The 18,106-nt window shown below is 48.1% G+C and overlaps 1 protein-coding gene across 1 annotated transcript in view; it reads left to right on the top strand.

Annotated features, from left to right (window-relative positions):
* AIFM1 (apoptosis inducing factor mitochondria associated 1) overlaps positions 1-18,106 on the top strand; it is a 232,204-nt gene that overhangs the window by 64,652 nt on the left and 149,446 nt on the right. Inside the window, exons 4-5 of the mRNA XM_063958536.1 lie at positions 1,203-1,241; positions 1,344-1,471. Of these exons, the coding sequence (XP_063814606.1) occupies positions 1,203-1,241; positions 1,344-1,471 (167 nt within the window). The remainder of the gene's footprint in view (positions 1-1,202; positions 1,242-1,343; positions 1,472-18,106) is intronic.

Raw genomic sequence — 18,106 nt, 5'->3', positions numbered from 1 at the left:
CATATTGGATGAAAGCAAAACTGGATTTTTTTTGTTCTTACCATAAAATGGGTTTCTCTGAGTTCATCTGGGGAACACTGCGTTCCCACCCTAATGCTCAATGTAAGTTACACTATGTGGTTCACTCTTGGTTTAGGGTTACTTTTGAAGTTGTACTGAGGATCATGGGTTGCAGATGGGAAGAACTACTCTCTTAAAGTTATACTAGCCTAATTAAGTGCCAGCTTCTATGGTCAGCCTGCAATCTAAAGGTCCAATGTCCCTCAAATGGAATCTGAGAAAAGGATGTAACGGTAAGTACAAAAATAACTTTTTTCCCATGAGGTGTCTATAAAACATAGCGGTATACATCATATAATCATGATGCACTGTTTATATGGCTTCTAATGTACAACATAGAGAATAGAATTAATTGTATGCTCACCTTTTACACACAAACTTATTGAAGTAGTAAAGCTAAAAAAATAGATAAAGCATCTGGGTCAAGGATAACATAAAAGGCAAATGCCATTCTTCATTTAAAGCATGGGACTCAAGGTGAGCGAGGGATTTGGGCATGTGGAGGACTTGTCTGTCTAGTGACGAGATCTGAGGAGGACATTTCTGTGTGATGCTTTGTGTGTGGATCTGTTCTTGTCAGACAAGAGAGGGGATTTAATTTCTTGTATGCATGCATGCACTTAATTTGGATATTTATATTAGTCCTGAATTGGTACTATATCTCACTACAAAATGCCCCTGTTCTGTCTATGTGCTCGATTTAATTTGCACTTAATTAAGGAGAAAGTCCCGGAACTATTCAATTGACCGTGCTGTTATGCCCAACCAGAGGATTTCTTCTCGCACTTTTCCTGAGGTGTAAGCAGAAATCTGACTAAACTAATGCTGTGATGCTGTTTTCTGCCTTTAGCACGGCACAAACAGCATTATGGCCTGCACTTAAGTCGGAGAATGACACTTACTGTGACTAAACACCCAGTTTAAGGTGCAAAAAATGGCATCTCCCGACTAAGTACAGGGGCAGTGTTGACAATTGAATAGCTCCGGGGCCTCCTTCCGTGCGCTAAATTTAATCGAGCCCTCTGTGTTATATATCTTGGGTGAGCATAAATTAGTAATTTAGTAAAATAAAGCCTGTGAAAAAAGAGCCTTAAAAGTATGTAGGAAATCTGTTTGACAAATTGTTTTTTATTTAACATTAGAAGCAGAATCCACAGAGGCTGAGGCGGTTGTTAAACAAGGTAAACAACTTCAGTGATCACTTTATCTAAAATGTCTGTATTAGTGTTGTGCGAAGTATAGTAGAGACAACATAAACAATTTCTCACTCCTGTTTACTGTAGATAATGTAACAGTAGAGGCTCCACCTCCTGCAGTACTGCCATCCTTTGTACCATTTCTTTTGATTGGAGGAGGTACAGCTGCATTTGCTGCAGCTCGATCTATACGTGCCCGAGATCCTGGTGCAAAGGTGAGTTTATCCTAAACACTTACGGAAACCCAGTTGTGCTTGAATAGTGATATCTTTTTGATGTACTTACAGAATTATGAAATGTAACTACAGACAGGAACCTGCATGTCTATCTAATCTGCCATAATCACCTATTCTGTAAAAATTCTGACATCCTGAACACTCAACACTTTAGACTTGCTTCATTGACTCACCTCTGTTCTTTACTCCTACAAGCTGTACTACTACTGCAGCCTCTCCTAATATGCAGGGCTCGATAAATCCCAGGGGCCAGTTTGCCATGGCCCCTAAATTTTGCTGGCTGGCTAGCAGATTATGCAGGGAGGGAGGAAGCAGATCCCCTTCGTGGGCGTGCCTGTACTGCTTCGGGCATTTCATGCACAGGAGTGCATATGCGGAGTGTCCGTCCCAGCCTGCGCTGACTGCTCTCTCCAAACTCTGATAAGAGGATCTATGCATGGCCGGGAACTGCGGCTTCAGAGGGGACAGTGATGTGGCTACAGGGCGGGGTGGATTATTTGCCCAGCTTGTGGATCGAAGGGTCGACAGTCAGAAGGTCGACAGTGTCTAGGGCAGGGACGTGTGGTGAGCTAAGTAGCTCAGGAGGCACTGGCTAGCACCAGTGCCAGATTTACATGCAATATATGAGCCAAAGCATACATCTGGGCATTATACACAGGTACACAGGTACAGCAGGATAAACTCTGTGTTGAGTTTTGCTCAGAGATGTGCGGAAAAGTTAAGGTGTGTACACACCGCGAGATCCTTGCTATGCCCGATTTTCACTTTGCGATTTCCCCTGAACTCCCCGGAGCCCAGCACCACCGATTTTGACTAACTTTTCTTGAGATTTGGACTATGTGTGCTTACGATTTTGGCTTATGTGAGATTTTGGCTTATGTGAGATGTAATTGACATGTGAGATGAATTAGATAGTACACGATTTAGCAAGGATTGACTTGCCTGCACAGTCTATCTTTTATTGCGATATCGACCTGGCGGGACCGCGCATCGGGATCGCAAGCAGCATAACACCTTGCGATTTGCACTAACTTTTCTTGCGATTTTGACTATATAGTCAAAATCGAAAGAAAATATCTCACCATATGTACACACCTTTAGCCAGGTGAGGCCATAGAATTTTTACTCCAGAGATTTGGCTATAAACATGATTAGAATAATACAAAGAAGATATTTCAAACATAATCTTTGTATTTTTCATATGCTTTATACAGTCAAACCTCTGGCACAAACGTTAGTATGACAGGAAAGGCTCTGCCTCACCCCACTACATGTCACTGGTCTAGGGTGACACCAAATGGTCGACATGCACAAGGTTGACATGGTAATTTTTGGTGTCAAAATTTCCCTTATAGCATGTGGACCCCCAATTAGTGGATTGCTCGCCATGCTTCGTGTACCATTCTTAATTGTAGTCCACGTGGATAGTAAAGTATGGAAGTCCTAAAAAAAACAAAAATAAAAACTTTGTCGATCATATGCTGCTGTGTTGAGCATTTGAACCTGTCGAACTTTTGACCACGTCGACCATATGTATGTTGACCTATCATCCGGATACCGTTTGGCAGGGGGTGGCTATGGAGGGGTGGTTTGCCTTGGGAAGCCTCCCTGTGCTCAGTAATGTGTCTGCTTGAGGGGGGGAAGGGGGTGTTTTGGATTATTATTTTTTGTGGGGGAGGGGGGTGGTGCGGGGTTGGTGGATGGTGGTCTGGCCCCTACACTTTCATCCTGGCTCCTAGATTTTTGAAAAATGTGTCAAGTCCCGCTTAATATGTTTAGTTATGCTGCCCATGCACATTTATTAGTAAGTGTTCTCTGAGGTTTTTTTTAGGTATCTTTTCTTTTAAAACTAAATGGCAGCCACAAAGTTTGGGGTAATTTTATTTATGGTGGCTTTACAGTTCTTTGCATATCTTTAGAAACCCTGATACACATCTCTGGGAGTACAAGCAAAGACTACAGTATTTCTTAGGAATTTGGAGCTATGCCAATCTGTTCTCACAACCGTTTGGAATACGGTCCTGAGTGGTCAGATCCATAGTGTTTCTGAAAGGACCTCAGTTCGAATAAAATTTCTTCTTCGGGGTCCATGATCTCCACAGGGATAACCTTGGGTATGGCTGGTGGAGACCAGGACTGGCTCCTAACAGCATAAGCTTGTGAGCTTCCCAGGATGATCCTACCAAAAAGAAGAAGTGTCTAAATCTACCTTTATTTTGTAATATTTAAAAAGGAAGAAGATTCCTCCTCTATGTGTATGTATACAAATAAAGAGCAAAATATTGGGGTTACAAACAATAATTTGAGTGAAAACAAAAATGTGAATTTAAAATTCCACTGTGTACCCTCTTTGTGTCTATTTTTGTGAATTACATTACAGTATTTCTTTTAGTGTATTGCCGCCAATACAGAAAAGAGTTTTTAGTTGAGATATTTCTCCAACAAAGGTATGTTTACTCAGAGTAATTAAGTGAGATGTTGTCAGCAACCGAAAAATAGCACATATCAAATTGTGTGCATCATATCCAAGGTAAGTATCCTATATCTAGAACTGAATATTATGTTTCTTTATTTCTCTAACGTCCTAGTGGATGCTGGGGACTCAGTAAGGACCATGGGGAATAGACGGGCTCCGCAGGAGACTGGGCACTCTAAAGAAAGATTAGGTACTATCTGGTGTGCACTGGCTCCTCCCTCTATGCCCCTCCTCCAGACCTCAGTTAGAATCTGTGCCCGGCCAGAGCTGGGTGCTCCTAGTGGGCTCTCCTGAGCCTGCTAGTAAAAGACAACAGACTCGCTGCTACGAGGGACTGAGGGGAGAGAAGCAAACCTACCTGTCTACAGCTAGGTTGCGCTTCTTAGGCTACTGGACACCATTAGCTCCAGAGGGTTCGAACACAGGCATCTGTCCTCGATCGTCCGTTCCCGGAGCCGCGCCGCCGTCCCCCTCGCAGAGCCAGAAGAACAGAAGCTTGAAGACGGCGAAAACGGCGGCTGAAGACTCCTGTCTTCATTTAAGGTAGCGCACAGCACCGCAGCTGTGCGCCATTGCTCCCAGCACACTTTCACACTCCGGTCACTGTAGGGTGCAGGGCGCTGGGGGGGGAAGGGGGCCCCCTGGGCAGCAATTGAAGTACCTTTTTGGCATAACATACATATATACAGTCAGGCACTGTATATATGTAAAAACCCCCGCCATTTTTTTCACACAGAAGCGGGACAGAAGCCCGCCGCTGAGGGGGCGGGGCCTTCTTCCTCAGCACACCAGCGCCATTTTCTCTTCACAGCTCCGCTGGAAGGACGCTCCCCAGGCTCTCCCCTGCAGTATCCAGGTACAAGAAGGGTAAAAAAGAAAGGGGGGGGCACATAAATTTAGGCGCAAAAGACATAAAATCGGCAGCTATTGGGTAATCACTTATTATAGTGAATATCCCTGGGTTATATAGCGCTGTGGTGTGTGCTGGCATACTCTCTCTCTGTCTCCCCAAAGGCCTTTGTGGGGTCCTGTCCTCAGTCAGAGCATTCCCTGTGTGTGTGCTGTGTGTCGGTACGGCTGTGTCGACATGTTTGATGAGGAGGGTTACGTGGAGGCGGAGCAAGTGCGGATAAATGTGGTGTCGCCGCCGTCGGGGCCGACACCTGATTGGATGGATATGTGAAAGGTCTTAAATGATAATGTAAGCTCCTTGCATAAAAGGTTTGATGACGCTGCAGCCTTGGGACAGCCGGGGTCTCAACCCGGGCCTGCCCAGGCGACTCAGAGGCCGTCAGGGTCTCATAAACGCCCACTATCTCAGATGGTTGACACAGATGCCGACACTGAGTCCGACTCCAGTGTCGACGATGATGAGGCACAATTACAGCCTAAGATGACCAAGGCCATCCGCTACATGATTATTGCAATGAAAGATGTATTGCACATTTCAGAGGTTAACCCTGTCCCTGACAAGAGGGTGTATATGTTTGGGGAGAAAAAGCAGGCAGTGACTTTTCCCCCGTCACATGAATTAAATGAGTTATGTGAAGAAGCGTGGAGTTCCCCTGATAAGAAAGTGGTGATTTCCAAAAAATTACTGCTGGCGTACCCTTTCCCGCCAACGGACAGGTTACGTTTGGAATTCTCCCCTAGGGTAGACAAGGCGCTGACACGCTTATCTAAGAAGGTGGCCCTGCCGTCTCAGGATACGGCCGCCCTAAAGGATCCTGCGGATAGGAAGCAGGAAGCTATATTGAAGTCAGTGTATATACACTCTGGTACTCTACTGAGACCAGCTATTGCTTCAGCCTGGATGTGTAGCGCTGTAGCAGCATGGACAGATACTCTGTCAGAGGACATAGATGCCCTGGACAGGGATACTGTCTTGCTAACCCTGGGCCATATAAAAGACGCCGTCTTATATATGCGGGATGCCCAGAGGGACATTTGCCTGCTGGGCTCTAGAATTAATGCAATGTCCATTTCTGCCAGGAGGGTCTTATGGACTCGGCAATGGACAGGGGATGCCGATTCTAAAAAACACATGGAGGTTTTGCCTTATAAGGGTGAGGAATTGTTTGGGGACGGCCTCTCGGACCTTGTGTCCACAGCGACAGCTGGAAAGTCGACTTTCTTGCCTCAGGTTTCCTCACAGCCTAAGAAAGCACCGTATTATCAAATGCAGTCCTTTCGTTCTCAGAGAAGCAAGAAGGTCAGAGGTGCATCCTTTCTTGCCAGAGGCAGGGGTAGAGGAAAGAAGCTGCACCATGCAGCTAGTTCCCAGGAACAAAAGTCCTCCTCGGCTTCCACTAAGTCCACCGCATGACGCTGGGGCTCCACAGGCGGAGCCAGGAGCGGTGGGGGCGCGTCTCCGAAAATTCAGCAACCAGTGGGTTCGCTCACAGGTGGATCCTTGGGCTATACAAATTGTATCTCAGGGATACAAGCTGGAGTTCGTTACCCCTCACCGTTACCTAAAATCAGCCTTGCCAGCTTCCCCCACGGAAAGGGAGGTAGTCCTGGCGGCAATTCACAAGCTGTACCTCCAGCAAGTGATGATAATGGTCCCCCTCCTTCAACAGGGAAGGGGTTACTATTCCACACGGTTTGTGGTACCGAAACCGGACGGTTCGGTAAGACCTATTCTTAATTTAAAATCCTTGAACATTTATATGAAAAAATTCAAGTTCAAAATGGAATCGCTCAGAGCGGTCATTGCAAGCCTGGAAGAGGGGGATTTTATGGTATCTCTGGACATCAAGGATGCTTACTTGCATGTCCCCATTTATCCACCTCACCAGGAGTACCTCAGGTTTGTGGTACAGGACTGTCATTACCAATTCCAGACGTTGCCGTTTGGTCTGTCCACGGCACCGAGAGTATTTACCAAGGTAATGGACGAAATGATGGTACTCCTTCGGAAGCAAGGAGTTACGGTTATCCCGTACTTGGACGATCTCCTCATAAGGGCGAGGTCCAGGGAGCAGTTGTTGATCAGCGTAGCACACTCTCAGGAAGTGTTGCAACAGCACGGCTGGATTCTGAATATTCCAAAGTCGCAGCTGATTCCTACGACGCGTCTGCCCTTCCTGGGCATGATTCTGGACACAGAACAGAAGAAGGTGTTTCTCCCGGAGGAGAAGGCTCAGGAGTTAGTGACTCTGGTCAGGGACCTCCTAAAACCAAAACAGGTGTCGGTGCATCACTGCACGCGAGTCCTGGGAAAGATGGTGGCCTCATACGAAGCCATTCCCTTCGGCAGGTTCCATGCGAGGATCTTTCAGTGGGATCTGTTGGACAAGTGGTCCGGATCGCATCTTCAGATGCATCGGCTGATCACCCTGTCCCCGAGGACCAGGGTGTCTCTTCTGTGGTGGCTGCAGAGTGCTCATCTTCTCGAGGGCCGCAGGTTCGGCATACAGGACTGGGTCCTGGTGACCACGGATGCAAGCCTCCGCGGATGGGGGGCAGTCACTCAGGGAAGAAACTTCCAAGGGCTGTGGTCAAGTCAGGAGACTTGTCTGCACATAAATATACTGGAACTAAGGGCCATATACAACGCCCTGAGTCAAGCGGAGCCCCTGCTTCGAGACCAACCAGTGCTGATTCAGTCAGACAACATCACGGCGGTCGCCCATGTAAACCGCCAGGGCGGCACAAGAAGCAGGGTGGCGATGGCAGAAGCCACAAAGATTCTTCGTTGGGCGGAGATTCACGTACAAGCACTGTCAGCAGTGTTCATTCCGGGAGTGGACAACTGGGAAGCAGACTTCCTCAGCAGACACGACCTCCACCCGGGAAAGTGGGGACTTCATCAAGAAGTCTTCACACAGATTGCAATCGATGGGAACTGCCACAGGTGGACATGATGGCGTCCCGCCTCAACAAAAAGCTAAAAAGATATTGCGCCAGGTCAAGGGACCCTCAGGCGATAGCTGTGGACGCGCTAGTGACACCCTGGGTGTTCCAGTCGGTATATGTGTTCCCTCCTCTTCCTCTCATACCCAAGGTACTGAGAATAGTAAGAAAAAGAGGAGTGAGAACAATACTCATCGTTCCGGATTGGCCAAGAAGGACTTGGTACCCAGAACTACAAGAGATGATCACAGAGGACCCATGGCCTCTGCCTCTCAGACAGGACCTGTTGCAACAGGGGCCCTGTCTGTTCCAAGACTTACCGCGGCTGCGTTTGACGGCATGACGGTTGAACGCCGGATCCTAACTGAAAAGGGCATCCCGGATGAAGTGATTCCTACGCTGATAAAAGCTAGGAAGGATGTAACAGCTAAGCATTATCACCGTATATGGCGAAGATATGTTGCTTGGTGTGAGGCCAGGATGGCCCCTACAGAGGAATTCCAGCTGGGTCGATTTCTGCACTTCCTACAGTCAGGTGTGACTATGAGCCTGAAATTAGGGTCCATAAAGGTCCAGATTTCGGCCCTCTCCATTTTCTTTCAAAAAGAACTGGCTTCACTGCCTGAGGTTCAGACGTTTGTAAAGGGAGTACTGCATATTCAGCCCCCTTTTGTGCCACCAGTGGCACCTTGGGATCTTAACGTTGTGTTGGATTTCCTGAAATCCCACTGGTTTGAACCACTTAAGACCGTGGAACTAAAGTATCTCACGTGGAAAGTGGTCATGCTGTTGGCCTTAGCATCGGCGAGGCGTGTATCAGAATTGGCGGCTTTGTCATGTAAAAGCCCTTATTTGATCTTCCATATGGACAGGGCAGAATTGCGGACTCGTCCCCAATTTCTCCCAAAGGTGGTATCGTTTCATTTGAACCAACCTATTGTGGTGCCTGCGGCTACTCGGGACTTGGAGGACTCCAAGTTGCTGGACGTAGTCCGGGCTTTGAAAATATGTTTCCAGAACGGCTGGAGTCAGGAAGACTGACTCGCTGTTTATTCTGTATGCACCCAATAAGCTGGGTGCTCCTGCTTCAAAGCAAACTATTGCTCGCTGGATCTGTAGCACGATTCAGCTGGCTCATTTTGCGGCTGGATTGCCGCATCCATAATCGGTGAAAGCCCATTCCACAAGGAAGGTGGGCTCTTCTTGGGCGGCTGCCCGAGGGGTCTCTGCTTTACAGCTTTGCCGAGCGGCTACTTGGTCAGGTTCAAACACTTTTGCAAAGTTCTACAAGTTTGATACCCTGGCTGAGGAGGACCTTGTGTTTGCTCATTCGGTGCTGCAGAGTCATCCGCACTCTCCCGCCCGTTTGGGAGCTTTGGTATAATCCCCATGGTCCTTACGGAGTCCCCAGCATCCACTAGGACGTTAGAGAAAATAAGAATTTACTCACCGGTAATTCTATTTCTCGTAGTCCGTAGTGGATGCTGGGCGCCCGTCCCAAGTGCGGACTTTTTGCAATACGTGTATATAGTTATTGCTTAATAAAGGGTTATTGTTATGAGCCATCCGTTGAGTGATGCTCAGTTGTTGTTCGTACTGTTAACTGGGTAAGGTTATCACGAGTTGTACGCTGTGATTGGTGTGGCTGGTATGAGTCTTACCCTGGATTCCAAAATCCTTTCCTTGTAATGTCAGCTCTTCCGGGCACAGTTTCCCTAACTGAGGTCTGGAGGAGGGGCATAGAGGGAGGAGCCAGTGCACACCAGATAGTACCTAATCTTTCTTTAGAGTGCCCAGTCTCCTGCGGAGCCCGTCTATTCCCCATGGTCCTTACGGAGTCCCCAGCATCCACTACGGACTACGAGAAATAGAATTACCGGTGAGTAAATTCTTTATTTTTAGTGTATTGCCGCCAATACAGAATGTAGATTTTAGTCGAGATATATTTCTCCAACAAAAGTATTTTTACTCAGAATAATTGATTGAGAGATATTGTCAGCAACCCAAAAATAGCACATATCACGTTGTATGCACATTATCCAAGGTAAGTTTCCTGTATCTTAAACAGAATAATAATTGGATGGTGGTCAGGCTTATTGATTAGACCTGTCTGATAGACACCCTTAGTCGAGCCTCGTGGACACTAAAAATGGTACACACTGTAAATGTGTGTCCTTGTGTGGTCAAGGTCATTGCAGTGAGGATTCTAAATAATGAGGCTGGGCAAGGCAACTTTTGCCCTATGTACTTTGAGTAGGATATTCAGTTTGGTGGTTATTGTGTGTCCTATATGAATCCAAGGTAAGTATCCTGTATCCAGAGCAAAATAATAATTTGATGGTAGTCAGGCTTATTAATTTTACCTATTCAATAGACACCCTTAATTGAGCCCCATGGACACTGGAAAGTGGTACACACTATAAATATGTGTCAGTGTGTGTAATCAAAGTCTACGTAGTGACAACTCTGAATAATAAGGCTATACTAAACACATTCGGCTGATGCAGTAATAATAATTTTCTCTATCGTCCTAAGTGGATGCTGGGGTTCCTGAAAGGACCATGGGGAATAGCGGCTCCGCAGGAGACAGGGCACAAAAGTAAAGCTTTTACAGGTCAGGTGGTGTGTACTGGCTCCTCCCCCTATGACCCTCCTCCAGACTCCAGTTAGATTTTTGTGCCCGGCCGAGAAGGGTGCAATTCTAGGTGGCTCTCATAAAGAGCTGCTTAGAGAGTTTAGCTTAGGTTTTTTATTTTACAGTGATTCCTGCTGGCAACAGGATCACTGCAACGAGGGACAGAGGGGAGAAGAAGTGAACTCACCTGCGTGCAGGATGGATTGGCTTCTTGGCTACTGGACATGAAGCTCCAGAGGGACGATCACAGGTACAGCCTGGATGGTCACCGGAGCCACGCCGCCGGCCCCCTCACAGATGCTGAAGCAAGAAGAGGTCCAGAATCGGCGGCTGAAGACTCCTGCAGTCTTCTTAAGGTAGCGCACAGCACTGCAGCTGTGCGCCATTTTCCTCTCAGCACACTTCACACGGCAGTCACTGAGGGTGCAGGGCGCTGGGGGGGGGCGCCCTGGGAGGCAAATGAAAACCTTTAAAAAGGCTAAAAATACCTCACATATAGCCCCAGAGGCTATATGGAGATATTTACCCCTGCCTAAATGTACTAAATAGCGGGAGACGAGCCCGCCGAAAAAGGGGCGGGGCCTATCTCCTCAGCACACGGCGCCATTTTCTGTCACAGCTCCGCTGGTCAGGAAGGCTCCCAGGTCTCTCCCCTGCACTGCACTACAGAAACAGGGTATAACAGAGAGGGGGGGCAAAATAAATGGCAATATATTAATATAAAAGCAGCTATAAGGGAGCACTTAATCATAAGGCTATCCCTGTCATATATAGCGCTTTTTGGTGTGTGCTGGCAGACTCTCCCTCTGTCTCCCCAAAGGGCTAGTGGGTCCTGTCTTCGTATAGAGCATTCCCTGTGTGTCTGCTGTGTGTCGGTACGTGTGTGTCGACATGTATGAGGACGTTATTGGTGTGGAGGCGGAGCAATTGCCAAATATGAGGATGTCACCTCCTAGGGGGTCGACACCAGAATGGATGCCTTTATTTGTGGAATTACGGGATAGCGTCAACTCGCTTAAGCAGTCGTTTGCCGACATGAGGCGGCCGGACACTCAATTAGTGCCTGTCCAGGCGCCTCAAATACCGTCAGGGGCTGTAAAACGCCCCTTGCCTCAGTCGGTCGACACAGACCCAGACACAGGCACTGATTCCGGTGGTGAAGGTGACGAATTAACCGTATTTTCCAGTAGGGCCACACGTTATATGATTTTGGCAATAAAGGAGATGTTACATTTAGCTGATACTACAGGTACCACTAAACAGGGTATTATGTGGGGTGTGAATAAACTACCAGTAGTTTTTACCGAATCAGAAGAATTAAATGACGTGTGTGATGAAGCGTGGGGTGCCCCGATAAAAAAACTGCTAATTTCAAAGAAGTTATTGGCTTTATACCCTTTCCCGCCAGAGGTTAGGGAGCGCTCGGAAACACCTCCTAGGGTGGACAAAGCGCTAACACGCTTATCAAAACAAGTGGCGTTACCCTCTCCTGAGACGGCCGCACTTAAAGATCCATCAGATATGAGGATGGAAAATATCCAAAAAGGTATATACACACATGCAGGTGTTATACTACGACCAGATATTGCGACTGCCTGGATGTGCAGTGCTGGGGTAGTTTGGTCAGAGTCCCTGATCGAAAATATTGATACCCTGGACAGGGACAATATTTTACTGTCGTTAGAACAAATAAAGGATGCATTTCTTTATATGCGTGATGCACAGAGAGATATCTGCACACTGGCATCACGGGTAAGTGCTATGTCCATTTCGGCCAGAAGAGCTTTATGGACACGACAGTGGACAGGCGATGCGTAGAGGAGTTATTTGGGGTCGGTCTATCGGATTTGGTGGCCACGGCTACGGCCGGGAAATCCACCTTTCTACCTCAAGTCACTCCCCAACAGAAAAAGGCACCGACCTTTCAACCGCAGCCCTTTCGTTCCTTTAAAAATAAGAGAGCAAAGGGCTATTCATATCTGCCACGAGGCAGAGGACGAGGGAAGAGACAGCAACAGGCAGCTCCTTCCCAGGAACAGAAGCCCTCCCCGGCTTCTACAAAAGCCTCAGCATGACGCTGGGGCTTCGCAAGCGGACTCGGGGGCGGTAGGCGGTCGTCTCAAGAATTACAGCGCGCAGTGGGCTCACTCGCAGGTAAATCCCTGGATCCTGCAGATAATATCTCAGGGGTACAGGTTGAAATTAGAGACAGAGCCACCTCGCCGTTTCCTGAAGTCTGCTTTACCAACGTCCCCCTCAGAAAGGGAGACGGTTTTGGAAGCCATTCACAAGCTGTATTCTCAGCAGGTGATAGTCAAGGTACCTCTTCTACAACAAGGGAAGGGGTATTATTCCACTCTTTTTGTGGTACCGAAGCCGGATGGCTCGGTAAGGCCTATTCTAAATCTGAAGTCCTTGAACCTGTACATAAAGAAGTTCAAGTTCAAGATGGAGTCACTCAGAGCAGTGATAGCGAACCTGGAAGAAGGGGACTTTATGGTATCCTTGGACATCAAGGATGCGTATCTCCACGTTCCAATTACCCCTCACACCAGGGGTACCTCAGGTTCGTTGTACAAAACTGTCACTATCAGTTTCAGACGCTGCCGTTTGGTTTGTCCACGGCATCTCGGGTCTTTACAAAGGTAATGGCCGAGATAATATTTCTTCTTCGAAGAAAAGGCGTATTAATTATCCCATACTTGGACGATCTCCTAATAAGGGCAAGGTCCAGAGAACAGCTAGAGATGGGTTTAGCACTATCTCAAGAGGTGCTAAAGCAGCACGGATGGATTCTGAATATTCCAAAATCCCAATTAATGCCGACAACTCGTCTGCTGTTCCTGGGGATGATTCTGGACACAGTTCAGAAAAAGGTTTTTCTTCCCGAAGAAAAAGCCAAGGAGTTATCTGACCTGGTCAGGAACCTCCTAAAACCAGGAAAGGTGTCTGTACATCAATGCACAAGAGTCCTGGGAAAAAATGGTAGCTTCTTACGAAGCAATCCCTTTCGGCAGATTCCATGCAAAGGGATCTGTTGGACAAATGGTCAGGGTCGCATCTTCAGATGCACCTGCGGATAACCCTGTCGCCGAGGACAAGGGTATCCCTTCTGTGGTGGTTGCAGGAGGCTCCTCTATTGGAGGGCCGCAGATTCGGCATGCAGGATTGGATCCTGGTGACCACGGATGCCAGCCTGAGAGGCTGGGGAGCAGTCACACAGGGAAGAAATTTCCAGGGAGTGTGGTCGAGCCTGAAAAAGTCTCTTCACATAAGCATTCTGGAACTAAGAGCAATCTACAATGCTCTAAGCCAGGCGAAACCTCTGCTTCAAGGAAGACCGGTGTTGATCCAGTCGGACAACATCACGGCAGTCGCCCATGTAAACAGACAGGGCGGCACAAGAAGCAGGAGGGCAATGGCAGAAGCTGCCAGGATCCTTCGCTGGGCGGAGAATCACGTGATAGCACTGTCAGCAGTATTCATCCCGGGCGTGGACAACTGGGAAGCAGACTTCCTCAGCAGACACGTCCTTCACCCGGGAGAGTGGGGACTTCATCCAGAAGTTTTCCACATGCTATTAAACCGTTGGGTAAAACCAATGGTGGACATGATGGCGTCTCGCCTCAACAAGACACTGGACAGGTATTGCGCCAGGTCAAGAGATCCGCAGGCAATAGCTGTGGACGCGCTGGTAACACATTGGGTGTACCAGTCGGTATAGGTGTTTCCTCCTCTGCCTCTCATACCAAAGGTTTTGAGGATTATACGGCAAAGAGGAGTAAGACTAGTGGCTCCGGATTGGCCAAGAAGGACTTGGTACCCGGAACTTCAAGAGATGGTCACGGACGATCCGTGGCCTCTACTTCTGAGAAGGGACCTGCTTCAGCAGGGTCCTTGTCTTTTTCAAGACTTACCGCGGCTGCGTTTGACGGCATGGCGTTTGAATGCCAGATCCTAAAAGGAAAAGGCATTCCAGAAGAAGTCATTCCTACCTTGATAAAGGCAAGGAAGGAAGTCACCGCGAAGCATTATCGCCGTATTTGGCGAAAATATGTTGCGTGGTGCGAGCAGCGGAGTGCTCCGATGGAGGAATTTCAACTGGGTCGTTTTCCTACATTTCCTGCAATCAGGATTGTCTATGGGTCTCAAATTGGGATCTATTAAGGTTCAAATTTCGGCCCTATCAATATTCTTCCAAAAAGAATTGGCCTCAGTCCCTGAGGTCCAGATTTTTATCAAAGGAGTACTGCATATACAGCCTCCTGTGGTGCCTAAGGTGGCACCGTGGGATCTAAATGTAGTTTTAGATTTCCTCAAATCCAATTGGTTTGAACCACTAAAGAATGTGGATTTGAAATATCTCACATGGAAAGTGACTATGTTACTGGCCCTGGCTTCGGCCGGGAGAGTATCTGAACTGGCGGCTTTGTCTTATAAAAGCCCTTATTTAATTTTCCATTCGACATAGGGCAGAGCTGCGGACGCGTCCGCATTTTCTCCCTAAGGTGGTATCAGCGTTTCACCTGAACCAGCCTCTTGTAGTGCCTGCGGCAACAGACGACTTGAAGGACTCCAAGTTGTTGGACGTTGTCAGAGCCTTAAAAATATACATTTAAAGGACGGCTGGAGTCAGAAAATCTGACTCGCTGTTTATACTGTATGCACCCAACAAGTTGGGTGCACCTGCTTCTAAGCAGTCGATTGCTCGTTGGATTTGTAACAAAATTCAACTTGTACATTCTGTGGCAGGCCTGCCACAGCCTAAATCTGTTAAGGCCCATTCCGCAAGGAAGGTGGGCTCATCTTGGGCGGCTGCCCGAGGGGTCTCGGCATTACAACTCTGCCGAGCAGCTACGTGGTCAGGGGAGAACACGTTTGTAAATTTTTACAAATTTGATACCCTGGCAAAGGAGGACCTGGAGTTCTCTCATTCGGTGCTGCAGAGTCATCCGCACTCTCCCGCCCGTTTGGGAGCTTTGGTATAATCCCCATGGTCCTTTCAGGAACCCCAGCATCCACTTAGGACGATAGAGAAAATAAGAATTTACTTACCGATAATTCTATTTCTCGGAGTCCGTAGTGGATGCTGGGCGCCCATCCCAAGTGCGGATTATCTGCAATACTTGTACATAGTTATTGTTAACTAATTCGGGTTATTGTTTAGGAAGCCATCTTTCAGAGGCTCCTCTGTTATCATACTGTTAACTGGGTTTAGATCACAAGTTGTACGGTGTGATTGGTGTGGCTGGTATGAGTCTTACCCGGGATTCAAAATCCTCCCTTATTGTGTACGCTCGTCCGGGCACAGTACCTAACTGGAGTCTGGAGGAGGGTCATAGGGGGAGGAGCCAGTACACACCACCTGACCTGTAAAAGCTTTACTTTTGTGCCCTGTCTCCTGCGGAGCCGCTATTCCCCATGGTCCTTTCAGGAACCCCAGCATCCACTACGGACTCCGAGAAATAGAATTATCGGTAAGTAAATTCTTATTATTGCCCTTATGCTTGAGCAATTGTCTGAAATTCAATAAAAAATTTATTTGCGGGGCGTGGCTTGGCTGGCTAAGGAGGAAGACGGGTCCTGAATGAGCTCCTGCTGCCTTGGGTCTAAACAGGCAGATTCTTCACAGCTGCAGGATATCTCTGCTGTGTCCCTGTCTCCCCTGCCTGTTCTGAGACACTGGGGAGGCAGCCCGTGACCCGAGATTGTTCCCGACCCTCCCTGCTGATCCCGGCCTACTTGCTCCTCTGAAGCCGGGAGCTCAATTGTGTGGTGTGCCCGGGACAGACTTCCGGGAGCCGCGGACCGGAAGTGGGGACCCGGCGGCCGGCGCTGCTCTGTGTGTACAGCGCTCACCTGAAGGAAGAGATTTGCGCTGCCCGGCTTCTGCTCCCTGGCCTGAGGAGAGAAGTTTCCTGGGGTGGTTGTGGGACACTGTGATCCCCTGGAAGTAATTTCTCTCTGCTAAGTAGAATCCCGGCGGCCTTGGAGGGGGAATGCTTCACAGCCACAGCAAGTTCTGAGCGTTCCTGGAGTCTACAGCAGTACTGGATAAGGTATAAGATCAGATATAAAACTTCTGATATCTCTACTGCCCTGTTGTCTCCCACTGTAATTTGACTGCTGCTGCTCACACAAGGAGATTACTGGAGAGGAATAAATGTGCCTGGCTCTCCCTCTTGTGGCCCGTTGGTAACATTACAGGCTCATAACCTAAATTGTACGGGATCCTACCTGGGCTGTGTTACTGTGGTATCAGACCCTTCTCACGAGGCGTTCACTCACAACTGGGTCTTCTATTCTCAATAATGGATCACACCTTGACTACTAGATGATGCGTTCTCAACTGCAGCCGTGTCATATCCGTCCTATATCGTTACTTCAACCATGCCCGTGATTTAGCCATGCCACATAGAGGGGAATGTGTAGTGTGGTACTACCTTGACTACGTCCAGCCGTTTCTCTCATACCTTTGATGCACACCTAACACCAGACCCGATTGTCCAGACACATGCCGAAGCGACGAACCTCAAAGAAAAATACCAGGTCCTTGCCCAAGGCCTCCCAATTCTCTGCGTTTCACTCTCTATTTAAGACTCCTGTCAGTGATCATAACTCATCTCCACCTGTGACCACTACAAAAGCGGCAGCACAGATGGATAGCGGCGCAGCCAAGGAGCATCAACTACCCACTCCAATGGCGTCCTCTAGAACTGATGCCACCGGCATGGCCGCCGTACTGGCACAGCTGCATTCTCTCCCGACTCGCCAAGATTTGGAGAAACGAATTCAAGACTATTCAGTCCAGAATTTTGGCGGTACAAGCCGATTTAACACAGGTGGGAGATAGTGGAGACGCTGGAAACACGTACAGACGGTATTGACTCCAAGATCGCTGATCTACATGATCTGATATTTCTTCATTCCTGATCTCTTACAGATGCTACCCGCAGACTTATGGATATCGATGACGGGGGTCGTCGAAATAATCTCTGAGTTAAAGGCATTCCTGAGGACGTGCTGCCCCAAGACATCATAGCTGCTTTAACGGAGATATTCAATAAACTACTGGGCGCCTCTACAGATTCAAAAATTCTATTTGACAGGGCCCATCGAGCACTTCGTCCAAAGGGCCCCCCCTCAGAGCGACCTCGCGTCGTCATCTGTCGGTTACACTATTTTCATGAAAAATAAGAAATACTGCGAAGAGCTAGACAGGTGTCAATCATATATTTCAATGGCCACCAGGTCCAGGTTTTCCAGGACCTATCATAGCACACTCTACACCAGAGACACCTCCTGAAATCTCTCACTGATGCCCTCCGGGAAACGGGAGATTAGGTTTCGGTGTGGCTTCCCACTAAGTATCCAGGTCACCCACGATGGTACCCACCTCAACTTGCAGGAATATGAAGACGTTCCTCAATTCTTGGTCTACCGTTGATCAATTTACCGAACTGGCTTGATCCCCTCACACCCCCTTCAGCTCCCAAGCCACAGAGAGAGTCCTGGATAAAAGCGGGCCGCACCCGACGACGTTCTAAATCCAGCCAGGTTGGGATGTCACGTGAGGTTACCAGACTTGTCTAACTTCTTCTTTAAACGCCTATTCATATCCGTTTGTGCCACTTAGAAGGTTACC

The sequence above is a fragment of the Pseudophryne corroboree genome, chromosome 3, assembly GCF_028390025.1.
Source record: "Pseudophryne corroboree isolate aPseCor3 chromosome 3, aPseCor3.hap2, whole genome shotgun sequence".
Lineage (NCBI taxonomy): Eukaryota > Metazoa > Chordata > Amphibia > Anura > Myobatrachidae > Pseudophryne > Pseudophryne corroboree.
This window is presented reverse-complemented; position numbering and strand designations above follow the sequence as displayed.